This window comes from Antechinus flavipes, chromosome 3, assembly GCF_016432865.1.
Source record: "Antechinus flavipes isolate AdamAnt ecotype Samford, QLD, Australia chromosome 3, AdamAnt_v2, whole genome shotgun sequence".
Classification (NCBI taxonomy): domain Eukaryota; kingdom Metazoa; phylum Chordata; class Mammalia; order Dasyuromorphia; family Dasyuridae; genus Antechinus; species Antechinus flavipes.
Window position 1 is genome coordinate 520,338,666 of NC_067400.1, and position 13,402 is coordinate 520,352,067.

General features: G+C 40.4%; 1 protein-coding gene across 2 annotated transcripts in view; it reads right to left on the reverse strand.

Annotated features, from left to right (window-relative positions):
• Positions 1-4,793: 4,793 nt before the first annotated feature.
• POLD3 (DNA polymerase delta 3, accessory subunit) overlaps positions 4,794-13,402 on the reverse strand; it is a 66,887-nt gene continuing 58,278 nt past the window's right edge. For both annotated transcript variants that reach the window (XM_051987116.1, XM_051987117.1), the window contains exons 11-12: positions 13,084-13,162; positions 4,794-7,023 (exon numbers count right to left, since the gene is read on the reverse strand). In XM_051987116.1, coding sequence (XP_051843076.1) covers positions 6,821-7,023; positions 13,084-13,162 — 282 coding nt within the window. In that variant the 3' untranslated portion in view covers positions 4,794-6,820. The remainder of the gene's footprint in view (positions 7,024-13,083; positions 13,163-13,402) is intronic.

Genomic DNA, 13,402 nt, shown 5'->3' on the forward strand with positions numbered 1-13,402 from the left:
ATCTTTAAGTATTCACAGAATTACAAGATTTTTTTTTTTTAAACCACAATATCTATCCAACTCAAACTCCCTAAAATACAATATAACCAATCACTGATTCTGTGGAATGTGCTTCTGTTGTGGTGGACTGAAACGTAAAAGAATCAACAATATAACAGAGAAGCCAAAATACAAAAGGAGATAAGGCTAGATAGATAATACAACCATAGAATGAAGGGATAATAAATTCCACTTAGTCTCCATCCTGGAATATTATATTCAGTTCTAGGTACCATATTTTAGAAAGGAACCTGTCCAAAGAAAGTGATCAGAATAATGAGGGAATTCAAACCATGTCACAGAAGGAACCACAGATATTTACACTGGAATGTTTAGGGGAAATTAAATGGAAAGATGAGGATCCTTCAAGTACTGGAAGAACTGTAATGTGTTTTGTTTGGACGGATTTCAGCTTGATATACAGAACGACTTTCTAACAATTAGTTTTCCAAAAGCAGAGTAAATGGACTGTCCCTGTTAGTGAGTTAGTTATTTGTGGAGACACAGTAGAATTCCAGACGATATGTAGAGTTTGGATCAAAGAACTGCTGAGGTTTCTTCCACTTCAGGGCACACAGCACCTCCCTGGATTTATCTGACTTTACTGTCTGTCCTACCTTATGTTTACTACCCATGTGATCTTGGACAAGTCACTTTTAATTTCCACAGACCTCAATTTACAAATGAAGATCTAAAAATGCAAGGTTTTGACAATGTGACCCCTGAGGTCCCTTCCAGTCTTACTTGTTATCACCTGCTTAACAAGACATCTTCATTTCCAAATATATCTCAAACTCAATCTGTCCAATTTATCACCTTTTCCTTTTAAACTCACCCCTCATTTTAACTTTCTAATTTCTCTTGAAGGTGCCACCTTCCTTCCAGTCACCCAGATCTGCAAGCACACACATCTTCAAATCTTCTCTTTCCCTTCATCATTTGCCCATCTTGGCCAATTCTACCATCCTAACATCTCACATTTGTCCCTTTCTCTCCGTTAACAAGGTGCCTCCTGGTTCAGGCCATCATCAGCTTCTGCCTGAAAAACTGCTTCTACCTAGACTGCTAGCTTTCGGGTTCTCTCCATCCTAATGTCCTTCACACAGTTGCCAAAGTAACCTTTCTAGTACGTACCTTTCTGCATCACTCCACTATTCAGAAACCTTTAGCATTTCCCTACAGCCTCTAGGACAAAGTACTAATTTTTCCTACTTTTCAGGGCTAATGGTACTCTATCTTCCAGTCCAAGCAGCCAACTTGCTGTTCCCCAAAATCATTGATCCAGCTCCTAGTACCTATGTGCCTCTCACAAGGCCTGGGATTAACTCTATCTCCTTAAATACACACTTCCTTCAAAGTTCAGTTCCTGTACCAGCACCTAGAGGAAGCCTTTCTATATCTTCTCAGTGGTTAGCACCTCCTCCCCCTTCTTCATGCTGTCACATACATGTACCTATCTCCACATCTCATCCACTCGGCAGAATGCGAGCTTCTTGAGGGCAGGGATGGATTTTTGTTGATTTTATATCCCACAGCTTAGCATAGCATTTTATAAGTAGTAAGTATTTAATAAAAATAGGAGGGTTGCTTCCTACTTTAATTCTGATTACATGAACTATCTGCACTCCCTGACTTTGCTCACACCAATTTCAAAGTCTAGAATGTCCCAGTGAACACAGAATAGGGCAGAAAAAGTTAGAGGAGGTCTAGCCATAAAGAGCTCTTGGGATAAAAGAGTAATATTTCAAGAAATGAGGAGACAACCAGGAGGGTGGGGGTGGGTGGGGAATAAGAAGTCTGAGAGCATTTGGGACTTGGAATGGAGGAGAAATTGAAGGGTCAAGGTGGGATTACGAGATGAAAAAAGTAGGAGGTCGGAAGCCTTACCAAGTTTCCCTGGCTAAGGACCATGGCAAGCAGTGTGTGGGTGGCCTACATGGTAGAACATTAGAACCTGGACACAGATACGAACGAAAGGCAATGTCATTTACCAGTGAGTAACCAGATCCAACCCGAAAGACCGACAGTTTGGGTACAACGTGCCCTTCAGAAAGGGCATGGTGACAGCCCTACCTAATTTATAAGACCTCCAGGGCAGTAACTCAGAAAGCAGTACTGCCTCTCACACGACAACGAGGCAGCCTCACTCTGTTCCATGGTGGTAAAAACTGTGTTACGGCATCCTCAGATCCCATAACCAATGAAAGGAGACAAGTTTACCCAAACGAGTCCTAACAGAGTACATTTCTGGCAAACACACTACCATGCACTCATTCTGCCTATGTCCTGAGGAAACTATTTAGCTTCCTTATATGGTCCTTCTGCTCAATGCTGTCCTGTATGGTAACGAACGTTCCTGCTGGAGGAATAAAGATTCCTCAGGAAGAACACGATTCTTCTGCCTTTTGTCACTAGAGAGAGGAGTACCAGCAGAAGAATGGAAAAATCATGGGAAGAGAGATCTGGGTTTGAATTCTGGCCCTGACACTTACTGGCTATGAGACCTTGGACTGACCAACTTCTTCTCTGTGAGCCTCATTATCCCTCATTTGTGAAAAGGGGGAAAAATTTTTGCGCTCCTTACTTTACAAGGTCATTTCAAGAAAGACACTCTATAAACCCAAGTGGTCTAAGTCCCTTTTTAAGATGGTGGAGTGTACAGAATACAGAGCCAATCTAAAACCAAAGGATCTGGGCCCAGTCACTTTCTTAGCTACATGGCTTCAGGTCAGGCAAGTCATTTCATTTTTCTGGGCTTCATTTTCCTCATCCACAAAATGGAACCCATAACACTTTTACTACCTCTCTCCTCTGGGTTGTTCTGAATAAAGCAGTTTATAAGTAGGGAAGTACTGCTGAAATATGAGCTGTGGTTAATGTTACTATGATTTATTTCACTAGAAAAATTGGCCACGTTAATGGAAAAATCAACAAAAACACTACAATCTTCTAGGCTGATTGCTGGCATAAAAATTAAAGTAGATAAGTTGTAAAACTTTCATTTAACCTCATTAAAATTTACAGTTTCATTTTCTCTACATATGATACACCTTTTAATATATTAAAGAGGCATTGTACAGACAACAGCCTTTCTGGAATATTTGCTATTCGTCAATATTTGTGTATATCCAGGACATAAAGTCATTTAAACGATGTCAAGAGGAGGGGGCAAAGGAGAAGACTTGACAAAAGTTTTCAATTGATAAAATGTGCAATACACACAAGGCCCAACTTAAATCAACGAAAATTCAAATAGCCACTGAGTAAAACAAAATCCAATACATTCTGCCAGTAAATATATACCTCTGAATTTCCTCCCCTTGTTTGAAATAGTAAAAACTCCCTCTGAAATGCATGCTGAACATCTCTAGCACTTGGATGTCTCACTATTCCCTCAAACTGTCACCAGTAAAATACTAGGATTACCTTGTGTGTCATCAGACACTTTGGCAGTCTGGTAAAACTTATGAACTGCTTCTCTGAATAAAATACAAAGGATTACAAATGAAATTGATTATAAGAGTACTGAAGCTTCACCCTCCTTCCATTCATCCCTCTATTCTGAAATCAATACATTCTTTCATAGATTCGAAAATATTCCCTAAATTTTACACATGACTAGACAAAGTCCCCAGACCAGCTTAATTATTTGCTCAAGGTCAAAAAGCAAGTCAGTAGCACAACCCATGTTTCTGATTCCAAATTCAATGTAAATCACAGCTTTCCATGGATACCAGGCTAATTTTCTCAGTGGATGGATTTGGCCCCGACTATTTCTTTAATGAGGGTCTATAACCACCCCTTATTTCTTAGCCTCACTTTTAGGAACCTCCACAATCCAGCACAGCTTTCTGAGTCCAATCTTAACTCATCCTACCAACTAGCACAGAATCTTGAACACAGAAGGCCCTTCATAAATGCTGCATCAAATACTAACTCCCTTCTTCCAGACTGTTTTTCCTCAAGCCAAAGTAGATCATTTACACACACACACACACACACACACACACACACACACACACACACACACACCCTTTGTATTTGCTGCCTTTCTGCCTCCATTCATGATAGTCACCAAACTTGAAATGTCTTCTTTTAACCTATTAAATTCTTCTCATCCTTTAAAATCTTAACTCAAATATCACCTCTTTTAGGAAGCCTTCCATGATTCCTGGTAGCTGGGAAATGGCCTCTCTCTGAAGTACTGTTTTCATACTTCTCAATGACAATTTTGTATTCATCATTTGTGTGATATAGATGGGATTATATCCTCTATAAGACCAAGATAGCAGAGTTTTTTCCTACACTTGCTTTCTTCCCCAATACCAAGCACAGTATTCTAGAAAGTATAAGTGCTCATTAAATATTTGTTGACTTAAAGACAAGGGCCAAAAATTCTTCCCTATTTAACCAATCTTTAGATTTCTAGATGAACAGCCAGTATAGTGCTTTAAAACAATGCAGCAACCAGCCAATGACCTTGGACATACTCCAGGCAGGGCTAACACAATGTCTGAGGACATGATTGCAAAGAGATGTTGTCCTAAATGAATTAAAACTGATGCTAGCTGGAACGAAGAGGCATCCAGCAGAGCCACAAAAAATGATGGAGGCGGCAAATAGCTTGTCTCTTAGACCACAGGGTGTACAGTTTTAACCTTTATAAACTGAAAACAAGTCTGCCTCCTGTTAAGAGTTTAAATAACTGCACACATTACTGCTGTCCTGTCAAATTAAAGAACACATTAGACAACTCAGTTTAAATCATTTTTTAAAAAACAACCCCTCAAATTTATCAAACTTGTATAAACAACATAGCACAGTATTACCTTAAAAAAAAAAACACACACACTAAGATTACTTGCTAAGCTGTTTTTACAAGGGGAACTTTTGCAGACAGTTCAATATTTAGGGAGCTCATTGACTATGTAGCAGAGATCACAGGATTTGTGTGATCCCAGCAAGACAGTGTCTTTAACAGAGTAGAGTTTTTCTATCAAGGATCAGCTTTTTCAGTGATCCCAGTACAATATCCAAATGACTAAGATCGCTGTTAGTGGTTTTTAATTCAATGTTACTGTTTAAAATAAACTTTCAACACTAATAATAAAAATAAACATCTTAACAGGCTTCTTTCTTCAGAGGTAATAGATTTTGTAAAGGCTCACTCAAGAGTCCAGGTTTCCCATACTTTCTGAACAAAGGCCCCATTCCCATTAAGAAACAGTTATGGAATAAGCCAACCCTTACTCAGCTTGCACCACAGGCCTCAATATACTAATATCCTTACACATAATGCCAAAATTCACCCTGAAAACCTCATCTTAATAGTGCCCCTCGGGGCTACTTTGGCTGGAAAGCCCTAGGTGAAGGTTATTAATGAAGCTCATTATGAAGGCTGGGGTCAGTTATAACCCTCACTTTAAATAGCAGACAGCTGATTACACTACCTACTACCTCAGCCACCGTAATGATTCCTTTTCAGGACGTAAGTGGCAAGTCAGACGTCTCCAAGGCTTTGTCTGTTACTCAAGATGGGGAAGACTACTTTGCCAGCACTGTGTACATGTCTCACTAAAGCTTATTGTTAGCAATTGCCACGCTTGGTTGAATCCATTCAGATCACTCCACTAGCCATAAGAAAAATCACTTTAAAAAAATACAATTACAATAAATGATTTACTGATTGTTTTAAAGGATTATTCCCTCAAAAGAACAAGTTAAAAATGTTCCCTTGCTTTTTTGACCTGCAATGTCCTTTTCTCCTTTAGGCTGCCTCCCTGTGACCCCTATATTCCCAGGCAAATACACAATGGTCCCAACTAAAGGTCCCAAAGGACAGTGTGTGCACCCAGCCTGGGGTAGCTCCCCAAGCTGTCCTGAGGTTGCATTTCCTTCAGAAGAATAAAAGGTTTTTCCATCCTTAATGCCTGTTGTGCACAGAAAGGCTGCACCTTAGTCAGACTGAACTTTGTAGGTGCTGAAAGAGGAGGGGGAAGAGAAAAAAATTAAAATCACCCGACAGAATATGAAGCACTAGCTGTGTCCAGAAAGATGACGACTTCAGCGTTCACTTTAACCACCTTCTTACAGAGTCAAATACAACCATAAAATGTTTTTGTGAGCTCTGCCTGGGGCCCTTCCCAAACTGTGGATTGTAGGCAAAGGTCTAGAGGGCTTTTGAGAAGAAGACCCAGTGCTAGTCATCTGTCTCCTGGTTGGGGGCCAGGGGTCAGGGTTCTTTCTAACAGGAAAAGAAGATGACAGGGAGACTTTTATTATAAGCCTTAGTGAGTCCAACCAGATTTAAAGGCAGAAAGAAAATGGCTAGTTTCTTCTTCTTTTAGGGAGGTCAGGCAAAGGAGAGTGGAAGAGGAGAAGGACCTAGGAAAGAAAGAGAATTCATCCAGTGAAGTTCAAGGGGATGCCCCAGACAAGAAGGAAGAAACAAAGGAAGCCATGGACATCCCCAGGGCAGGAGGGGGCAGACAGGTTGGGATGCAGCAGCCATAAAAGGACCTCCTAGACAAGTCTGTCACTCATCTCTTCCAATGGAGAGCAGATCCCACTCGGACAGCATGAAGGCATGCTATAAACAATATAAGAATGTCGCTAGAAGCAGGCAGGCTTTGGAATGCCCGCTGGTCTCTGTCTTCTGGGAGATGCTCTTTAAATCTGCACCAAAGAGCTTACTATGCTCACATACACAGTAAGCAAGCTGAAGTGGAGGTCCCTGTGATCGCTGGGTGGAAGAGTCTGCTCCTCCGCAGGAAGAGGCCGTTTACTTCTTCTGGAAGAAGCCTGTAATAGACACCTGTCTGTGAGCTTTGCCAAGAGCAGCAGCTCCCTTCTTGAGGCCCTTCCGTTCCTCCTTAAGCTCCTTCTTCACAGGCATGGAGGGGGGTCTTTGTAAGGATGTGGTCTTCCCTTTAAACTCTTCTTCACTGTCTGTGCAGGACTCACTCTCATAAGTCTTTTCTGTCACTGTTGTTGGAAAAAGAATACAAAAGGCATCACAAATGGGCATTTTTCAACAGAATGGGGTGGACTGGATGATCATGAACTCCCTTCTTACAGTTCTAAATCTTATGAGTCAGAAGTCAACCAATAAACATTTATTAAGCGCCCAGCATGTTCCCAGCACTAAATCAGCCCTGAGGATGTAGTACCCTCTCAAAGGGTTCACAGACTAATGGGGAAGACAACCTGCAAACAACAATGTATAGATATGCCATGACAGGACCAGAGAGAAGCACCAGCATCAGGGAAGTCAGGATAATCTTTCTGTAGAAGGGGAGGTTTTAGGCAGAACTTGAAAGAAACTGGGGAAACAAAGAGGCAGACATGGGCAGGGAGAGAGGACATGTCTGTGTGTGTGGTGAGGGTTAAGATGCAATAAAGCTTGGATGGGGGAGGGGGGGGAGGTAGAGCTTTAAAAAGTAAATAGCAGGCTTTAACCTTGATCTCCAAGGTAGGGATGGGTCAAAAGCTGACTGAGTAGGGGGCTGCCGTGGTCACACCTGCATCTTAGAAAGAGGTGGAGAGTTAGGCGGGAATGGGCCAAAAGGAAGGGAGGGTGCATATGGAGGAGATGCTAGGAAGGTAACATCGTCAGGCTTTGAGATATACAGGGTGAGAAAAAGTGAGGAGCTAAGGATGACTGGAAACATGTTGTGCCTTAGACAATAACAGGGAAATTGGAAAAAGGGATGGGTTTCCAGGGGAAATGTTTAGTTTTAGATAGGTTAGCGTTCAAGATAGGCAGGTGAAGATAAGGGAGAGCAGGTCAGCAAAAAGCCCGGGGTGGGAGAGGTGGATTTGAAAATTGTCTGTGTAGAAACAATATAAGTAAATCTATGGGAGCTGAAGTAAAGTATTAAGAAGAGAAGAAGGTCCAGAACAGGCCCCTAAGGGACACCCAGCTTGAGAGGGCAAACCTAGATGAAGATCCAAGGGGAAAAGGGGACTGAGAAGGAGCAGTCAGATGGGAGAACCAGTTAAAAGCACTGTCACAGAAACCAAAGAGAAAAAAATATCAAGGAAAAGAAGATGGTAAGACTGTGTCAGAGGCTGAAGGGAAATCAAGAAGAGTAAAGACTGAGAAAAGTCCATTACATTCGGCAAGTAAGAGGGTTATAAGTAACTTTGTAGAAAACCATTTTGAAAAAATTCACTCTCTACAGAGTGAAGAAATAAGAGGAAAAGAAGGGATTATACCTATTGTAGACAGAGATGCCTTCTCATAAAAAGGAGGTGAGATGTGGGATAATAAATAGCCAGAGAGGATGGGACAATTAAGGGACTTTTTCTGAGGATGAGAGATCTTCGAGTCAACTTATTCTATTTTTAAGCAGCTCTATCTATAAAGAGACTTTTCCTTCCAGGCCCAAATGTGCTTTTCAGCATTTCCCTCTTACTTCTTCAAGTTCTTCTCTATGGAGCCAAAAAGAACAAATCTATTGTTTCTTCTACATGGCAGCCCTTCAAAGAACTGAAGACAGCTATCTTGTTCCTAAATTTCCTCCTCTTCTTTTTCTTTTACAAATTAAACAATGTCAGCCCCTTTAATCTGAGCTCATATAATATGGTCCTTAAGTCTCCCACTAGACTGCTCACCTTCCTTTGGACTGGCTCCAAGTTGTCAATGTCCTTAAAATATAGGGCTCAGAAATAAATACAATCTTCTTAGAGATATGTTTAAAGTAGGACAGGAAACAGGAAGTCTATCAACTCCCTTGGTTTAGGCAGCATGCCTATATCAATCCATCCTAGAATCACAATAGTTTTATTCAGTTACTATGTCACATTTTCGGTATGGGGATCAGAGTAGATGATCTCTAAGGTCCCTCTAAATTCTAATGTTCTATGGAGTTTTTCTACTGAGATCAAAAGATAATTCAATAAACTGTTTAGTTTTTGGCTTAAACCAAGCTCAAAAGCACAAAAGTAGGAAGGTCACAGCTGGGATAGAACCCACATCTTCTGACTCCTATTTCACTCTATCTCTGCCTTTATTAAGACTCTTTGGGGAAGACCATTTGAGCACCCCCTGCCCTTAGCCCAATATTCCTCTTACAAGCAAGCTGACATGCTCATAATCCTAGAGATCATCCCAGAGAACAGGTTCTAAGTGTGTAAAGGTTGCTTGTTTTCAGAGAATCTCTTGTTTGTTCTCAAAAGCCCAAGCTCTTTTTCTGACTCCTGCTAAATGAGAGACCAGCACTCTGTGACAAGTCAATCCATTTTCAGGGGATTTCCACAGGGAAGCGTGCCTATGTGCTTAACAATTTTGATCCATCTCCCCCCTCTCAGTACCCCACACCTGCAGAAGCAGTATGATCATTCTGAAAACTGACCAGGGACTGTTTCTGTTAACTCTGCATCTCATATTAGGGAGCTTTTAAGTATATTATGAAGGGAAAAGAGGAGAAAATGCACTTATTAGTAGCAATCTCTAAGATAAAATTCTAAAATCTATAGTTTTACTCATCTCTGAGTACATGTGATTCTCTATTCAAATAGGGCACAGCTGACAGAAATTAATTATACTTTCTAGTCAATTAGCTCATGAATATATGGAATGAAAGAGCTTAAATGTGTTTCTGGCTGCCTTAATTGCCAACATGACTACAGTGCAGTGCCTAGGGCAATCTTAAACTAGTCAGGACAACCTCATTTTGTCAAGCTTTTATTCAACTGGAGTAATTCCTCCTTCCTCTAAACTTTTAGGGGATATGATACATCATGCCTAACATTGTACTTATTTGTCTTTGTATCTTCTGTAAAGTTGGGGAACACTAGGACAAGGGAGGCTGCCATCTATTTTTGTCCCTCTTTGTAAAGTACAGAAATTTCAAATTGAAGGGGACCTTAAAGACTGTCTAAGATGTTGTGAGAGGCAATTTGAAGCAGAATTCTAGACTTGGAGTCAAGAGACAAATCATCTCCTCTGAATGTCAATTCCTTCATCTTAACAGCAAAATGGCACCTGATTATCAAAGTCACTAAACCATTGCAGGGAAGTGCTTTATAAAAATCTTCAAGCATTTTATAAATGGGGATCACCATTATTAGATGCACTCTTCACTTTTACTTGAAGCATGAATCTCTTCTACAAAATCCCTGAAGGTGGTTAGGGCTACACAAAAATAACAGAATCATCTGTCATAAACAATTCTCTGCAGAGGATAGTATATGGCAAATCTTCACAAAGGAATCTGGAAGGTGGCCTCTCACCTCTAGTTTACTATGACTGGGATCATTCACATCATTTCTGCATGAATAGTTAGATCATGATCCATCACTAGAACTTATACATTCCCTTAAGAATTTGAAGGAACTTACTACCTTATAAAATGGCTGGTCTCATTGCCAGGGAACTCTATGTGTTAGGAAGCTTTTAGGATGCACTGGAATCTGTTTCCCTTCAGCTCCCATTCAAATATTCTTCCTCATTCTTCCTTTTGGGAAGAATACAGAATTATCTATCACTTCCACCTAGGCATCTGTATACAATGGAATATGGTGCTTTCTAAATGATGAAAAGGGTTCTCTGCAGCCAGGGCACACCTTCTCAATTATTTACTTCCAATACTAAGGAAAGCAAAAAGTGAAAAACTCTAATGAAAGTTCAGACCTTACAGATTCATTTGAGGAGGAAGAAAACAGATCATCAAGTTCAAATGAGGTTCAAAGAGGCCCAAGGTCACAGAAGTAGTAAGTAGCCAAGCCAGGATTTGAACCCAGGATCCTTAGGAGATTCAAATCCAGTGGTCTTTCCCTACACTCTGAAGATGAATCAATAATTTCTTTGAAGTCTTCATGCTCTCCTGTAGCATCCTACATATGCAGCTTTTCTGAGCGAGCATAACAAGGGATCGTTTGTGTGGATAACATCTGATTTCTCCTTCACTGATGGGTGTGCAGTTAGAAATCCACATACTTGGCCTTTCCCTTCATCCTAGGGGAGGGGAACTTTCCAAATACATCTCAGGGGGCTAAATTCCCTGCCTTTACTATTAAGTGAATTAAAAAGAAAAGTTTAGCCATTTAAAACCAGCAGGACAAACTCTGATCAGGCACAAGAAAGGACAAGCCTCCTTGTGTTGGTACATTTGGAACAGGCTGAGCAAAAGAAGAAAAGCAAAAGTCCTTTGTTGGTAACAAGAGCCAAGATACATTAGGTTAAGCTGTGGACTCAAACATTTCAGGAGGAAAAAAATCTCTATTGGAGGAGCAGAGTTTTCATTGTTGTATCCAAGGCTCTTAACAATCCTGTCTGGACTGAGGAGTGCAAAAAGGCCCACAGCATGCACCTGGCCAAAACTGAAGAGCTAGATTTTGAACAAAGCCACAAAGAATTAGCTACCAACCCCCAGTGAACTCATTTCCTTCACATGGCCATGTTTTATTTTGCTTCTCTTTTTGGCATGAAGAAAGAGAAGAAGTTTGGGCTGAGTGTGTGTCCTACTTCTATTCTCTTTTTTCTAAAGGGAGGGGGAGAAGACCAAAAAATTTAAACACACACACACACACACACACTCTCTCACTCACTCTCTCTCTCTCTCTCTCCATTAATGATGAAAAACCATAATGTTTAAAAAGGCACCGAAAGCCAAAGTCAAGAAACAGGACAAGTTTGGATAATTTAACAAAATACTACTTTCTAACAGTATACATTGCAATTAAGACTTAAAGGGCAAAAAAAAAAAAAAAAAAAAAAAGACTCAAAGGGCACTTTTCCAAAGAGCAAATAAGGCAGCAGGAAATGGATGTTGTTGGAAGACTTAGGATCATAGAATATAGAAATAGACAATAGGTCATTTAGTCCAGTCTCTTCATTTTACATAAGAAAAAAGTGAGCCCCCCCCCCCCAAAGTTAAATAACTTGGTTAAAGTAATGAATAATGAGCGTAGCTAATAACTTTCTGGGGAAAAAAGCCTTCTTTCCTATGAGAGGGCTCCACAGAAAATTGAATTTTAAAATGAAAACTAGAAGGCAGAAAGGAATTTTTCTGGTAAATTCAGTAATTAGTAAGAATACTAATCATGTTAACAAATTAGCTTATGTTTTACATGGCACCTTAGAGTTTATAAACCACTTTCTTCACAATAACATTTGCATTGCTTACTAATAGAATCATGATTTCCATCTGTCAGAAGAAACTAGTAGCTAATCTAGAATCACAGTGCTAGCTGAAGGCAGTCAGGCACCAAAGCTTCCATCCCCTGACTCTGGTGGCTCCAGGACTATATCACACTGATTGTATACACAGTCCCTGTCAAAACTAGGAAACCTAGGATACTTGGACCAAGAGCAGTGGAAGGGATAGGAGCAGATGCTACAACTCTCTGTGTGTAGAATGCTGGAATACAGGAAACTTCACTGGGTATCAGGCCATAAGGCTAAAAAGAGCATATTTTTTATGCTCATACTTGAGCCTTCTAGAAACATTTTTTTTTGCTATTTTGTCTCATAACCCCTCAAAATAAGAACATAAAACAAAAGGAAAACTGGATGATACAATGGAAAAAGTGCTAATTTTAGAGTTGAAACCAAATCTAGAATTCTGCCATTTATGACTTGTGTGACCATGAGCAAGTCACCAACTCTCTGGGCTTAAGTTTCTTTGCCTATAAAATAAGAGGGGTGGGCTAGCTGACCTCTAAGGTGCTTTCATGCTTTAAGGTTAAAATCCTCTGAAGGAAAAGTCCCCTCCTCAAAAGAACAAATGAAGTGGAAAAGCTGAAGGAGATTCCTTGCCACCCAATTTCTTCATTTCTTCTCACTCTTCTTGACTCACTAATAACTCAGTTAATCTCAATGATCTTTTTTTTTTTCTTTCCCCGTATTGAGGCAATTAGGGTTAAGTCACCTGCCCAGGATCACATAGCTAGGAAATGTTAAGTGTCTAAGGCCAGATTTGAACTCAAGTCCTCCTGACTTCAAGGCTGGTGCTCTATCAATGATCTGTTTAAAAATACAGATCATCCCATTTGAGTACCAGCCCTCTTTCCTGTATTTGGGGACATTATGCCTCTTACCTATGCAGCCCTCCTCATCCTCAAAGGTTCTGGATTTCAATACTCTCTTCCGTTTTCTTTTCTTTTCTCCACTCGTGGCCTGAAGGACCAAAAAAGACAAAGCAAACATAACTGACTGATAAACAGTTTAAAAAGAATGACATTTTACAAACTTAAGCCACCTACGACTTTAGAGCTGGAAAGAGAAGGAAGGAGTCTATGAGTCTACAGAAGGAAGGACAGCATGCAGTGCAGGTACAGGAGCAACAGGAATTGTCAGAAGAACGGCAAGAAGGCCAATCTGGCTAGACCACAGGACATGAAAAGAGAATGAGATTTA